At 42.5% G+C, this 13,358-nt stretch overlaps 1 protein-coding gene across 3 annotated transcripts in view; it reads right to left on the reverse strand.

Moving 5' to 3' along the window:
- HPSE (heparanase) overlaps positions 1 to 12,138 on the reverse strand; it is a 92,770-nt gene extending 80,632 nt beyond the window's left edge. For all 3 annotated transcript variants that reach the window (XM_006867723.1, XM_006867724.1, XM_006867722.1), the window contains exon 1: positions 11,915 to 12,138. In XM_006867723.1, coding sequence (XP_006867785.1) covers positions 11,915 to 12,138 — 224 coding nt within the window. The remainder of the gene's footprint in view (positions 1 to 11,914) is intronic.
- Between the last annotated feature and the right edge of the window lie 1,220 nt (positions 12,139 to 13,358).

Consider the following 13,358-nt stretch of genomic DNA (forward strand, 5'->3'; position numbering starts at 1 on the left):
ATATATAGATAGATAGATAGATAGATAGATAGATAGATAGATAGATAGATATATAGAGAGAGAGTCCTGGTGTTGCGCTGTGGGTTAATGTGCCAGACTGCAAAGCTGTTTGAACAGCAAGGTTGGCGGTTCAAGCTCAAGCTCAGTTCAAGCTCACTCAGAAACCCTATACAGGGTCACTATGGGTTGGAACCGACTCGATGGCACTTCAAAGAACACAAATATTGGTTTCTATATTAGATTAATTCTTATAATCAGCACCTCCAGTTTGAGCAATTCTAAATGTGTATAATGTCAAGCCAAAAATGCTCTCAATAGCAGCCTATTGGGTACTTAGATGGTACCAAATACTATGAAATCTAATTAGATCTATAGTTTCTTTGCTCAAAAAGATGAAAATGCACAGAAATATTTTTCAGAACTGGGTAACAGGAACACTTACCACACATTTCTGAAGTTCTGCACATGTGAACCTGTTAATCACAGCACTTCCTCATGGCTTCCAGGAATGCTCCTATTACACGCAAAACCAAACCAGAATAGTTCTTGGAATGGCTCAATGAGTTTATGTGTGTTTTTATTTCAAATTGGAAAATTATTCAGAAAGCCTCTTCTTCCTACAGCAAAGAAGCTGGTAGGTTTGAACTGCCAACCTGTGGTTAGTTCAGTACCAAACCAACCAGGAATCTTCCTCCAGCACAACACATGTGCATTCACGCATCTCTGGAATTAGCTTTGTGTTTGTTTCCTTGGTTTATTACCTTTCCCATTCCCTACTCCTGCTCCAGATGAGAACAGGGACCTTGTCTATCTCATTCACCAGAGTCTCTCCAATAACTTCTCAACTCCCTGGCACACACATGTTGTTGTCAAGTGCCGTGGAGTTGATTCCGACTCATAGCAACCCTGTTTAGGGTTTCCGAGACCTGGTGTGTCACTAGGATCAGCACTAGGCTGCTAACCACAAGGTTGTTGGTTCAAATCCACCAGCTGCTCCTTGGAAACCCTCATAGGTTCGCTATGAGTCAGAATTCACTTGACAGCACTTAGCAGCAACAAATCTTTGGGGGAACATAAAGCCTCATCTTTCTCCCACTGAGCAGCTGGTGGGCTCACATTGTAGACTTGTGGTTTGCAGTGCAGTGTTTATTGTATGGAGTCACTGTGTTTGGCCCATAGACAGTGCTTAATAATTATTTGTTAACAGAATGAACAAGTGAGTTCAGTCTGATAAAAGAGCAAGTGGGTCAGACAAAGACTATTTTCTGAACAAAATTAAAATCCAGAGCTATGGGCTGCTGTTAAGCAAAAGGAAATCACGTTTCAAAGTATTGATAGTAAGGCCCTTTTTGTTTGTCTCCTTTGCAATGGGAATTTTTCTTACTGTGAAAATACAAAATAGATGTCCTCTGAGAAAAAATATAGATTTAAAACATGTCATAAAAACAAATTTAATCACAGGTGCAACATTTCAATCGTATACAGGAAAATAAAATAAAAAGTAACACCATCATAGTAGCATGGAAACAACAAAATAAAGTAAAAAAGCAACTAAGGTAGTCTATTTCTGGAGCAGTTTGTTTGGTGGGGAAAGTCTGCAGGTTATTTTTATTTTACTTTTTGTACAAAAATAACTTGCTTATCTCTGACACAAAAGCAGGTGTGTTTGAGCCAGTTTAGACCAGCACATATCAGCTTGTGAAACTAGTGGTTAAATTTTGAGAAACTGTATAAGCCAATGGTTAAAATACTAACAATTTGAAGTCAGCTGTGGGTTAATGCGTTGGACTGCAAGGTTGGTTTGAACTGCGAGATCGGTGGTTCAAGCTCAACAGCTGCTCCTCAGAATCCTATACAGGATTGTTATGAGTCAGAATTGACTCTACAGCACTTAACAACAACAACAACAACAATGATAAGAGTATTTATACCACAGAAATTAGTAACAATGAAAAATCAGTCACCTACTTCCAGAGACCAACACTTATCTGTCAGTTGGTTATACTTAGTGTGTTGCTGTGAAGCTGGAAGCCATGTCATCAACATTTTAAATAGCAGCAGGGGCACCCATGGTGGACAGGTGTGAGTGGAGCTCCCACTAAGACAGACTAAAGAAGGAGAGCCTGACAACTTCTGATGGGTTAGCGACAGAAAATCTTATGTCTAGCTGCTGAACATTATCTGGTATACCATCAGAAGAGGAGCTCCTCAGACTAGAAGACACTCAAAATAGGACTGGGGAAGACCTGTCTCCTCGAAGTACAGTCCAGCTTAATAATGTGGATGGAACAAAGCTTTCAGGACCTTCACTGCCAAAGGGGCACAACTCAAAATGAGAAGAAACAGCTGCAAACATTCATTAATAATTGGAATGTGGAATGGACAAAGTATGAATCCAGGAAATTAGAAGTGGTCAAAAATGAAATGGAATGTATAAAGATCAATATTGTAGGCATTGGTGGCTGGTGGTGGTTATGTGCCATGGAGCTGGTTTCAACTCATAGTGACCCTGTATAAGGTTTCCAAGGCTATAAATCTTTGTAAGAGCAGAAAGCCTCATCTTTCTCTCACAGAATCACTGGTATTTTCAAACTGCTGACCGTCAGGTTAGCAAGCCCGTCTTGTAACCAGTAATGTTAGCAGAGCTCCTTACCCTAGCTAGGCATTAGTGACTGAAATGAAATGGTATTGGCCATTCTGAATCACACAATGATATGGTTTTCTATGCCAGGAATGACAAACTGAAGAAGACAAAGTCTCACCATCCTAGCTTCTAAAGAACATTCTGGCTATATTTCATCAAATAGAGACTCTCAAAATCTATCTTGAAGTACAATGCTGTCTGTGATAGGAGAATATCCTAACGTCTACAAGGAAATCCTGGAGCATGGTGGCTCCATATGATAAGCACTGGCTGCAACCACAAGGTCCAAAGTTCGAGTCTATCAGCAATTCCATGGGAGAAAGATGAGGCTTTCTGCTCCTGAGAAGATGTAAAGCCTCAGAATCCCTATACAGGATTTCCAACTTGATGGCATTTAGCAAAAACACCAACAACAAGGAAGACCAGCTAATGCCACTATTATTCAAATTTACACACCAACCACTAAGATCAATGATGAAGAATCTGAAAAATTCTACCAACTTCTTCAGTCTGAAATTGATCAAATATGCAATCAAGATGCATTGATAACTACTGGTGATTGGAATGTGAAAGTTGGAAACAAAAAGGAAGGATTGGTAGTTGCAAAATAGGACTTAGTGGTGATAAAAACTATGTTGGAGATCACATGATAGAATTTTGCAAGACACATGACTTATTCATTGCAAAGGACATTTTTTCAACAATGGTAACTATACATGTGAACTTCACCAGATGTAACACGCAAGAATCAATCTGACTACATCTATGTGAAGACAAAATGAGGAAGCTCAAGACTATCAATTGCTCAACTGCAAGTTCAAGCTGAGGCTAAAGAAAGTTGAAACAAGTCCAAGAGAGCCAAAATATGATCCTGTGTAGGTTGTTGTTGTTAGATGCCATTGAGTCGGTTCCAACTCAGAGTAACCCTCTGCACATATTTGTTGTTGTTGATACAGGGTCAGAATAAAGCACTGCCCGGTCCTGTGCCATCCCCATATTTGTTGACAATCCATTGCATGGGGGTTCTTTTGCTTTTTCGCTGACCCTCTATTTTACCAAGCACGATGTCCTTCTTCAGTGACAGGTCCCTCTTGCTAATATGTACAAAGTATGAGAGACAAGGTCTCACCATCCTAGCTTTGATCACTGTTGAAGCAAATTTTGAATTATCTTTAGCAAAATTTTATTTGCATGTATATCCCACTTGAATTTAGAGAACACTTCAAGAACAAATTTGATGCATTAGACACTAATGACTAAAGACCAGAAGTGTTATGAAATGACATAAAAAATATTATACATGAAAAGACAAAAATGGATGTCAGAAAAGACTCTGAAACTAACTCTTAAATGTAGAGAATCTAAAGCTAGTGGAAGAAATGATGAAGTCAAAGAATTGAGCAGAGTATTTCAAAGGGTGTGACAAGAAGATAAAGTATTATACTGAAATGTGCAAAAACCTGGAATTAGAAAACCAAAAGAGAGGAATACACTCAGCATTTCTCAAGCTGAAAGAAAAGAAAAAAAATTCAAACCTTGACTTGTGATTGAAGGATTCCGTGGGCAAAATATTTAATGACATGTTGTTGTTGTTGTTGTTAAGTGCCATCGAGCCGGGTCCGACCCATAGCGACCCTGTACAGGGTTTCCGAGGGTGTAAATCTTTACGGGAGTAGAAAGCCTCATCTTTCTCCCGCGGAGCGGCTGGTAGTTTCGAACCGCTGACCTTAAGGTTCGCAGCCCGATTCGTAACCACTACGCTACCAGAGCTCCTAGGTAACATAAAAAGAGAAGGAAGGAATAAGTAGAGTCACTATACCAAAAAGCATTGGTCAAAGTTCAATTATTCCAAGAGTATACAATAAGCACTAGACTGCTAAACACAAGGTTGGCAGTTCAAACCCACCAAACACTCCTTGGAAACCCTATAGCGGGTTGCTGTGAGTTGGAGTTGACTTGACAACACTTAACAACTACGACAACAAATGATCAAAGAACTGATGGTGTTGAAAGAAGAAGTCCAAGCTGTACTGGAGGCACTGGGAAAATTGACTGAATACAAACATAAATGTTTCAACAAACTGATGTAGCACTGGAGGCACTTACTCATCTGTGCCAAGAAATTTGGAAGACAGCTACCTGACCAATTGATTGGAAGAGATTCATATTTGTGCCCATTCCAAAGACAGGTTACCCAACAGAATGCAGAAATCATTAAACAATATAATTAATATAACATGCAAGCAAAACTTTGTTGACGATAATTAAAAAACAATTGGAGCAGCCCATGGGCAGAGAGCTGCCAAAAATTCAAGCCATATTCAGAAGAGGATTTGGAACTAAAGATATCAGTGCTGATGTCAGATGGATCTTAGCTGAAAGCAGAGAATACCGAAAAAATGTTTATTTGTGCTTTATTGACTCCACAAAGGCATTCAACTATATGGGTCTTAAAAAGCTATGGATAATATTACGAAGACTAGGAATTCCAGAACACCTCACTGTACTCATGAGGAACATGTACATAGACCAAGAGCATTCATTCAGTGAAAGGGGTATCGAATGGTTTTAAGTCTGGAAAGATGTGAGCAACAGTTGTATATTTTCACCATATTTATTCAATCTGTATGCTGAGCAAATAATCCAAAAAGCTGGATTATATGAAGAAGAATGCGGCAACAGGAAAGGAGGAAGATTCATTAACAACCTGTGATACACATATGCCAAAACTCTGCTTGCTGGAAGTCAAGAGGAGTTTGCATTACTTTAATGTAAAGAAAACAAAAATCCTCACAACTGGATCAATAAGTAACATCATGAGAAGAGACTGAAGCTGTCAAAGACTTCATTTTGCTTGGATCCACAATCAACACTCATGGAAGCAGTAGTCAAGAAGTTAAAGGATGTACTGCATTAGGTAAATCTGCTGCAAAAGACCTTTTTTTTCTTTTTTCTTTTAAGGTTTTTATTGTGGATTGAGTGAAAGTTTACAGGGCAGATCATCAGTTTTACATTCAACAAATACTTTGTTTCATTACAATAATTATAATCCCCTCCATGTACCAACAGTTAACAGAATTTCTCTCTATTCACTTCAGCTCTTTTTTTGCAAAATACCTTTTTTAAGTGTTCAAGAGCAAAGATATCAGTTTGAGCACTAAGCTGCACATGATCCAATTGTGGTATTTTCAATCACTTCATTTACATGTGAAAGTTGGACAATGAATAAGGAAGACCACCAAAGAAGAGTCAATGCACAGTGCAGGAGAATATTGAAAGTTCCATGGAATGTCTGAAGAACAAACAAATCTATCTTGGAAGAAGTAAAGCCAGAATGTTTCTGAAAAGCCAGGATGGTGAGATTTTGTCTCTCACACTTTGGACATGTTGTCAGGAGGTACCAGTCCCTGGAGAAGGGCTCATGCTTGGTAAAGTGGAGAGTCTGTGAGGAAGAGGAAGACCTCCAATGAGATGGACTGACTGACACAGTGGCAGCAACAATGGGCTCAAACAAGACAATTGTGAGGATAGTGCAGGACCATACCATGTTTCGTTCTGTTGTGCATACAGTCGCTATGAGTCAAACCCAATGCAAGGACACCAAAACCCAGCAACTCCCCAAAAGTCAGTTGTTACACATCTCCCAACATACCACTCCATGAAATCATGGGAATGAGAAGACAACTCTGGAAACCAAGCCCTAGGACAGAATTTTAAGGAACATTAACATTTAAGACCAGCTTTCTAGATATTAAGAATCACGAGAGGGATGGAAAAAAAACACACCCAGGAAATGGTATTGGCATCGAACCTCAGCGACGAGAAAGTGTCTCAAGTTATCAGGCATGCTAAATGCTGATAACAGACCAAATAAGATAGGGATTGAAAAGTGTTCATTGGACTTAGCAACAAATTCAGTCAGAGACAGGCATAAATGACACAATGATTGTCACACCACCTGTGTGGAATGAAGAAGGAATGGGTGATGATTCCTGATATATTCCGGCTATAAAGGAGAGGAGAGACATAGACATTGGGCAGTGACTATACAGGCAGGGATGTAGGGAGGAGTTTGAGATCGGTGAGACTTGAGGATGTTTCCATGCTGAGAAGGAGCCAATAAAAGGGGGCAAGTTGAAGATACAGGAGAGGGAAGAGAGGATTGGCAATAGCACAGTCCTTGAGGAGGCAAGAGGGACTGGGATCCAGAGCAAAGTAGGTAGGGCTGGACTGAGATGAGAAGAAGGAAGGGAGGTGGACAAAGACATGGAATATCTGCAGGACCGGTGACAAGAAGAAAGTGATATTTGTATCTAGTGACCTCTTTTTCCATCGGAAGCAGAAATTTCTTCATATGCTAAGAGCAATGTGGGTGGAGGTGTGGTTGGAGTTTGGGGGAAAATGGAGACTAAGACAGGCAGGGAAATTAAAAGTTAAGGAGCTCTGGTAGCGTAGTGGTTACAATTTGGGCTGCTAACATCACAGTCAGCAGTATGAAACTATCAGCTGTTCTGCGGGAGAAAGATGAGGCTTTCTGGTCCTGTAAAGATTTAAAGCCTCAGAAACCCTATACAGGGTTGCTGTGAGTCAGAACCAAACCCACAGCACACCACCACAACCACCATCAGGGATCTGAACTATAGCAGTCTGGGGTTTGAAGTAGTGAGCAACCAGAAACTGCTCTAGGGAATGGGGAAAGGGTTGGAGTGTATGCAACCTCTACTCAAAAGACCTACAGGGAAAAAGTGTCTTCAGCAAAAAAAAAAAGCCAAGGTTTACTAGAGCAAGTAGTTGGAGGGACTATAGATAGTGAGGGCAGGACAGGGCTCACCATACACAGGGCTCCAGGGAGCCCAGGAAAAGGGCCTGAGAGGTAAGAGAATAAGCACTCCATGCAGAGACATTGGGGAGCCTTCTTGGGGAGTTAAAAATGTGAGTCTAGGGGCTATGATTGTTCTCAGTTCATTTGTCGTTGGGTGTGGTTATTTCTTCCAACAACAGGCGTATAAAGAGCCTGTGGCTCTCTCCAACACTGGTCATTAGAATACATTCATTTAACATTGATATGAGGAAGGTTTCAAAGAGTTCATTGGAAAATGGGATTGAAAGATAGTGGAATTTTTCCACAAACTTTCCGAAGCCCACTCACACATGCTTTTCCAAAAATGAAAACAAGTTTGTCAATGAAGATGCAGAAATCTAATTATTGAAAATTATGACTGTTGTTGTTAAGTGCCGTCGAGTTGATTCTGACCCATAGCAACCCTGTATAGGGTTTCCAAGGAGCACCTGGTGAGCTTGAACCACCGACCTTGCAGTTCAAACGACTTTGCAGTCTGATTCATTAGCCCACAAAGCCACATGATTATTGTTGTTGTTGTTGTGAAGTGCCGTTGAGTCGATTCTGACCCATGGTGACCCTGTTTAGGGTTTCCAAAGAGCATCTGGTGAGCTTGAACTGCCGACCTTGCAGTTCAAATGGCTTTGCAGTCTGGTGCATTAACCCACAGTGCCACAAACACTATTATTAGTAAATATTTCTGAATTGGCAAAAAGAGATTTACTTTGTTGAAGAAAAAATAAGCCAGTTGTTAAGTAAGAGATGCATAACTATATTATTAGTGCTGATTGTTAAGTAACGTCATTTCTAGTTGGGTGTGGTTATTTCTTCCAAAAACTGATGTATAAAGAGCCTGTGGCTCTATATGAGTTGGTCCCAACTCTTAAGGCTTCCAAGAAGCAGCTGGGAAGCTTGAACCGCTGACCTTGCTGTTCACACTGACTTTGCAGTTCAGTGCATTAACCCACAGTGCCACACCAGGACTCCATTATACTGCTGTTAAGTACAATCTTTGCTCTGTAATGCTTGTGTGGAGCTATAGGATAAGCACTCGACTGCAAGTTCAGTTTGAACCTCAAGATTGGTGGTTCAAACTCACCCGTCACTTCTCGGAAACCCTATACAGGGTCACTATGATTCAGAACTGACTTGATGGCACTTAACAATAACAAAGTTACACTGTCTTAATTGAAATCTAGAGTTGCATTGTTCAATATGGTAGCCATTGGCCACATGTGGCTATTGAATCCTTGAAATGTGGCTAGTCTGCATTGAAATGTACTATATGAGTAATGGGAGTCCTGGTGTGGCACTGTTGGCTAATGAGTCAGACTGCAAAGTCCTTTGAACTACAAAGTCAGTGGTTCAAGCTCACCAGCTGCTCCTTGGAAGCCCTATACAGGGTCGCTATGGGTCAGAACCAACTTGACAGTACTTAACAACAACCTCATAGTTTGGTTGTTATTATTGTTATGTGCCTGTATAGGGTTTCTGAGGAGCAGTTGGTAGGTTTGAACTGCTGACCTTGTGGTTCACAGTCCAGTGCTTATCCTACAGCGCCACACCAGGAGTCTGCACAGATTAAATAACCTACTGCCTTCGAGTGGACTCCAACTCATAGTGACCTTAGAGGACAGTGTAGAACTGCCCCATGGGTTTTCTTTAAATCTTTACAGAAGCAGACAGTCTCATCTTTCTCCTGCACAGTAGCTTTAGGTTTGAACCACCAACCTTGCAGTTAGCAGCCAAATACTTACCTCAAAGTGCCACTAGGGCTCCTTAAGCCTCAATAAGTGTCAGATATTATATTTGTCTTCTGTTTCTTTATTATTTTTATCTGCTCAGCTCTTACTATCCTTACATCTAAATTGTCATTAAAGGTAAATATCTTTAAAAAGATATTTATCCTTGCTACTGTGAACATCTCATCCTTGCTACTGTGAACAGATAATAAATTTAGCTTTACCTTGTAAGATGGAAATACAGTGTTTGAGCACCGTGCTAAACACTTTGGGGAGATAGAGCCTCAGATCAGAATTTAGAAGCTGGGTCTTATATGAGGTGTCAGGTGGAAACACCTGGATGTGCTTGCAGATGGCTCCTGGGGGTGGGTGGGCACAGAAGATAGCTTCTGCCATGGTGAGGGTCCCCCAGAGGGTCTGGAACCAAGCTGGGAGGGAGGCCCACACAAATAGGAATAAACTGTGTTTTGTAAACCATAGTATCTAGTTGCATCTATACTCTCTTGGTTTTCACTATCTCCTAGTCTTTAAAAAATTAAAAGGGGAGAAGGAAAAAGGCATTGTGAATTAATGCACTGGACAGCAAAGTCTGTTTCAACCTCAAGGTTGGCAGTTCAAGCTCTCCAGCTGCTCCTCGAAACCCCCCATACAGAGTCACTACGGGTCAGAATCGACTTAACAACAATAATATAGCATATTAAGAGACATGCTTAAAAAGAACAAATTAAATTGCAGACTTGAAGCTCTGTATGTGTGTGTGTGTGCTCAGGGTTGGGAGTGTTAGTCACTTGATGGGCTTGACTGCAGAGTGATCAGGCCTGGACCTTGAAAGTCATACTTCTTTTGGACTTCCTCAGAGAGGAATCCCCAAACACCTTTGTGGGATGGAGGGAGTGGGGGCAGTATATGTTGGCTATTGCAGCAGAAGAGGACTTGATTTTTCACATTTCAATAAACAGACATTATTGAATCCCTTTGTTTGCAGTAAGGTACCTCACACCTTCTCTTCCCCCATTACCCTCCCCTACCACCTAGCTGGAGTCCTAATGTGACAATGTAGTATAAAGTACTGGATCACAAGATCGGTTTGAACCTCAAGGTAGTGGTTCAAACTCACCAAACGCTCCTCTGAAACCCTATACAGGGTAGCTATGAGTTGGAACTGATAGATATCACTTAACAACAACAAGAATAGCAACAACCAAGTTGGAGTCCTGGTGTGGCATTTTAAGATAAAGCACTGGGCCACAAGGTCAGTTTGAATCCTAAGATCAGCGGTTTAAACTCTACCAGTTGCGCTTCAGAAACCCTATACAGGGTGGCTCTGGTAGCGTAGTGGTTACGAATCGGGCTGCGAACCTTAAGGTCAGCGGTTCGAAACTACCAGCTGCTCCGCGGGAGAAATATGAGGCTTTCTACTCCCATAAAGATTGACACCCTCGGAAACCCTATACAGGGTCGCTATGGGTCGGAATCGACTAGATGGCACATAACAACAACAACAACAACGAGTAGAAATAGACTCACTGACACCTTATAACACCATCAAGTCACTCAACTTTGGCAGTGCTGAGAATCATGCCAAGTATTATGACTTCCAAACTCTTAACTATTAAGCTATTCACTTTATTTGAAGAATAAATTACAGAAATTAGCAATGGCAGCTAACAGTGTTGGCACAAGAAGGGTGATTCTAGGACTCTGACATTGGAGAGACTCATCTGGGCTGGCTGAGATGTATCCATCTCTGAAGGCACATTTGGGATTTCTCCTTGAAGAAGGAGGCCTTGGCATCAGCAAGAGCTCGTCTGGGAGGGGTTATAACCTACACCAAGTTCTATCTGCCTCAATAAAGCAGTGCCATATTATGCAGTCTCATTTGGAAATGTATCTTTTTTAGGGCTGCATAAGTTGCTGCAATATTCTCCTAGATTTCATTTATTTTATATGTGAATTTTTTTTTTAAATAAGAGAAATAATGTTTACTCTTCTCCTTTGTGGATTTCCCCATCTGACTTTCATTTTTAAAACCTTTCTGAGGCTTTCTGCTCCTGCAAAGATTTATAGCCTCAGAAACCCTACACAGGGTTGCTGAGTCAGAACCATCTTGAGGACACTTAATAGCAAGAGTTCAAAAGACTGAAGCCTGGCGGACTATCTTGTCCCTACATGGAGCTCAAGTGCATACAGCCCAAGTGCACTGGGGAGGAGGATGGGGGGACTTCTGCCTCCTGTTCTGAGGCTGAGGCTGGTGGGCAGTTTCTCTCCCACATTTCTCATTTTTACTCAGCCCTTGTAGGCATTCAGGAGCCCTGAAGGCGCCATGGGCTAAGCGTTGGACTGCTAACCAGGTTCAAACCCACCAGCCACTCAGCGGGAGGAAGATGAGGCTGTCTGCTCCCTTAAAAATTTAGTCTCAGAAACCCTCTATCCAACAGGGTTGCTATGAGTAGAAATCGACTCGACGGCAGGCAGTGGGTGGTGAATGAATCGAAGGAAGGAAACAGCGGTTTGGCTGTCTCTAGAGAGAAAGGGCGAAAGAGTGTGTGTTGAGCTTTTGAAGGGAGAGACCGGGGAGGTTCCCGGGACGGAGTGTGAAGTTGCTTCCACTCAGAAGAGTGGTTGGCAGGGTGGGTATAGGCGACAAGGGGGCAGGAGAGAGACAGGGACCAGGAGATCGGTGCTTACCCCAGGAAGGTGAGGAACCGCGGGTCTGTGGCCAGGTTGGCGTCGATGGTTACGGACAGGAAGGCGGGACTCACCAGGTGCACCGGCCACTCAGTGGAGAAGTCCAGCTCCACGGTGCTCTCCGCTTGCTCTGGTCCCGCCCGGACTCCCGGACAGAGGAAACCGAGTGACCCCAAGAATAGCAGCAGTTGCAGCTGCAGCCCCGACTTCCAGCGCAGTAGCATCGCGCGTTCACCTGGCTGCTCCAGCCTCGAGCCGCAGCGAGAGAAAACCCAGAGCTAGCGCACTTCCTCCTGCTTGCCACAATGGCTTGCACTCCTCGCCTCCACCCTCCCACTCCTCTCACCCCTCCCACTGGCCCTCCACCCCTCCTGCTCCTCCCCTGCATCCCTCCCGGGGCTCCCGCTCCTCCCGGCCCGCCCTTTCCCTGGGGTTACTCCCACTTCCTTGCTCGCTTTTCCCTTGGTGGTGGTCACGTCTACTTACGAAATCACCCACACCCATCTGACGGTTGTTGAGATGGCCTGGAGGGAGCGTCGGGGCAGTAGCGTTGGACATCTGGGATTGACCTTCCTGCTCTTTGGAGAAAACACCACTACCAGGTCCCTTCCAGGTGGCACCATGTCTTCCTTTCGTGACCCTGAACTAATAATGCCTGCAGTTGAGCAATCGTGACTTCCCCTCCCATCTGGTGTATAAACACATGCCTGTCATTGGAGCCTGCCAAAAATTGATTGACGGTGTCCTCCGACCACTATTGCCTGTACCTGTTTCAGTACAGCTAGCAAGAGATCTGCCACCAAAAGTTCCGTATCAGGCTTTCATGAAAACAGTCTTTTGTTGTTGCTGTTGTTTGGTTCCTACTTATAGCTACCATATGCACAACAGAACAAAACACTACCGGGTCCTGCCCCAACCTCACAATCTTTGCTAAACTTGAACTCATTGCTACTGCAATCCATCTTCCTGGAGGTGTTCCTCTTCCCGGATCCTCCCCTTTACCAAGCATGATGTCCTTTTCAGGGACTGGTCCCTCTTGATAATATGTCCAAAGTCTGAGAGACGAAGGTTTGTCATTCTGGATTCTAAGGTGCATTCTGGCTGTACTTCTTCCAACACAGATTTATTTGTTTTTCCAGCAGTCCATGTTACTTTAAACATTCCTCTCCAACACATAACTCAAATGCATCAATTCTTCTAAGGTCTTCCTTATTCTATGTCTAACTTTCACATACATATGAGGTTATTGAAAATACCATGGCTTGGGTCAGGCACACCTTAGTCCTCAAACGGACATCTTTGCTCCTTAACACTTTAAAGATACATTGCACAGCAGATTTGCCTAATGCAATATGATGTTTGATTTATTGACAACTGCTTCCATGAGTATTGATAATAGATCAAAGAAAAATGAAATATTTGACAACTTTGATCTTTTCTCCAT

This window comes from Chrysochloris asiatica, unplaced genomic scaffold, assembly GCF_000296735.1.
Source record: "Chrysochloris asiatica unplaced genomic scaffold, ChrAsi1.0 scaffold00109, whole genome shotgun sequence".
Lineage (NCBI taxonomy): Eukaryota > Metazoa > Chordata > Mammalia > Afrosoricida > Chrysochloridae > Chrysochloris > Chrysochloris asiatica.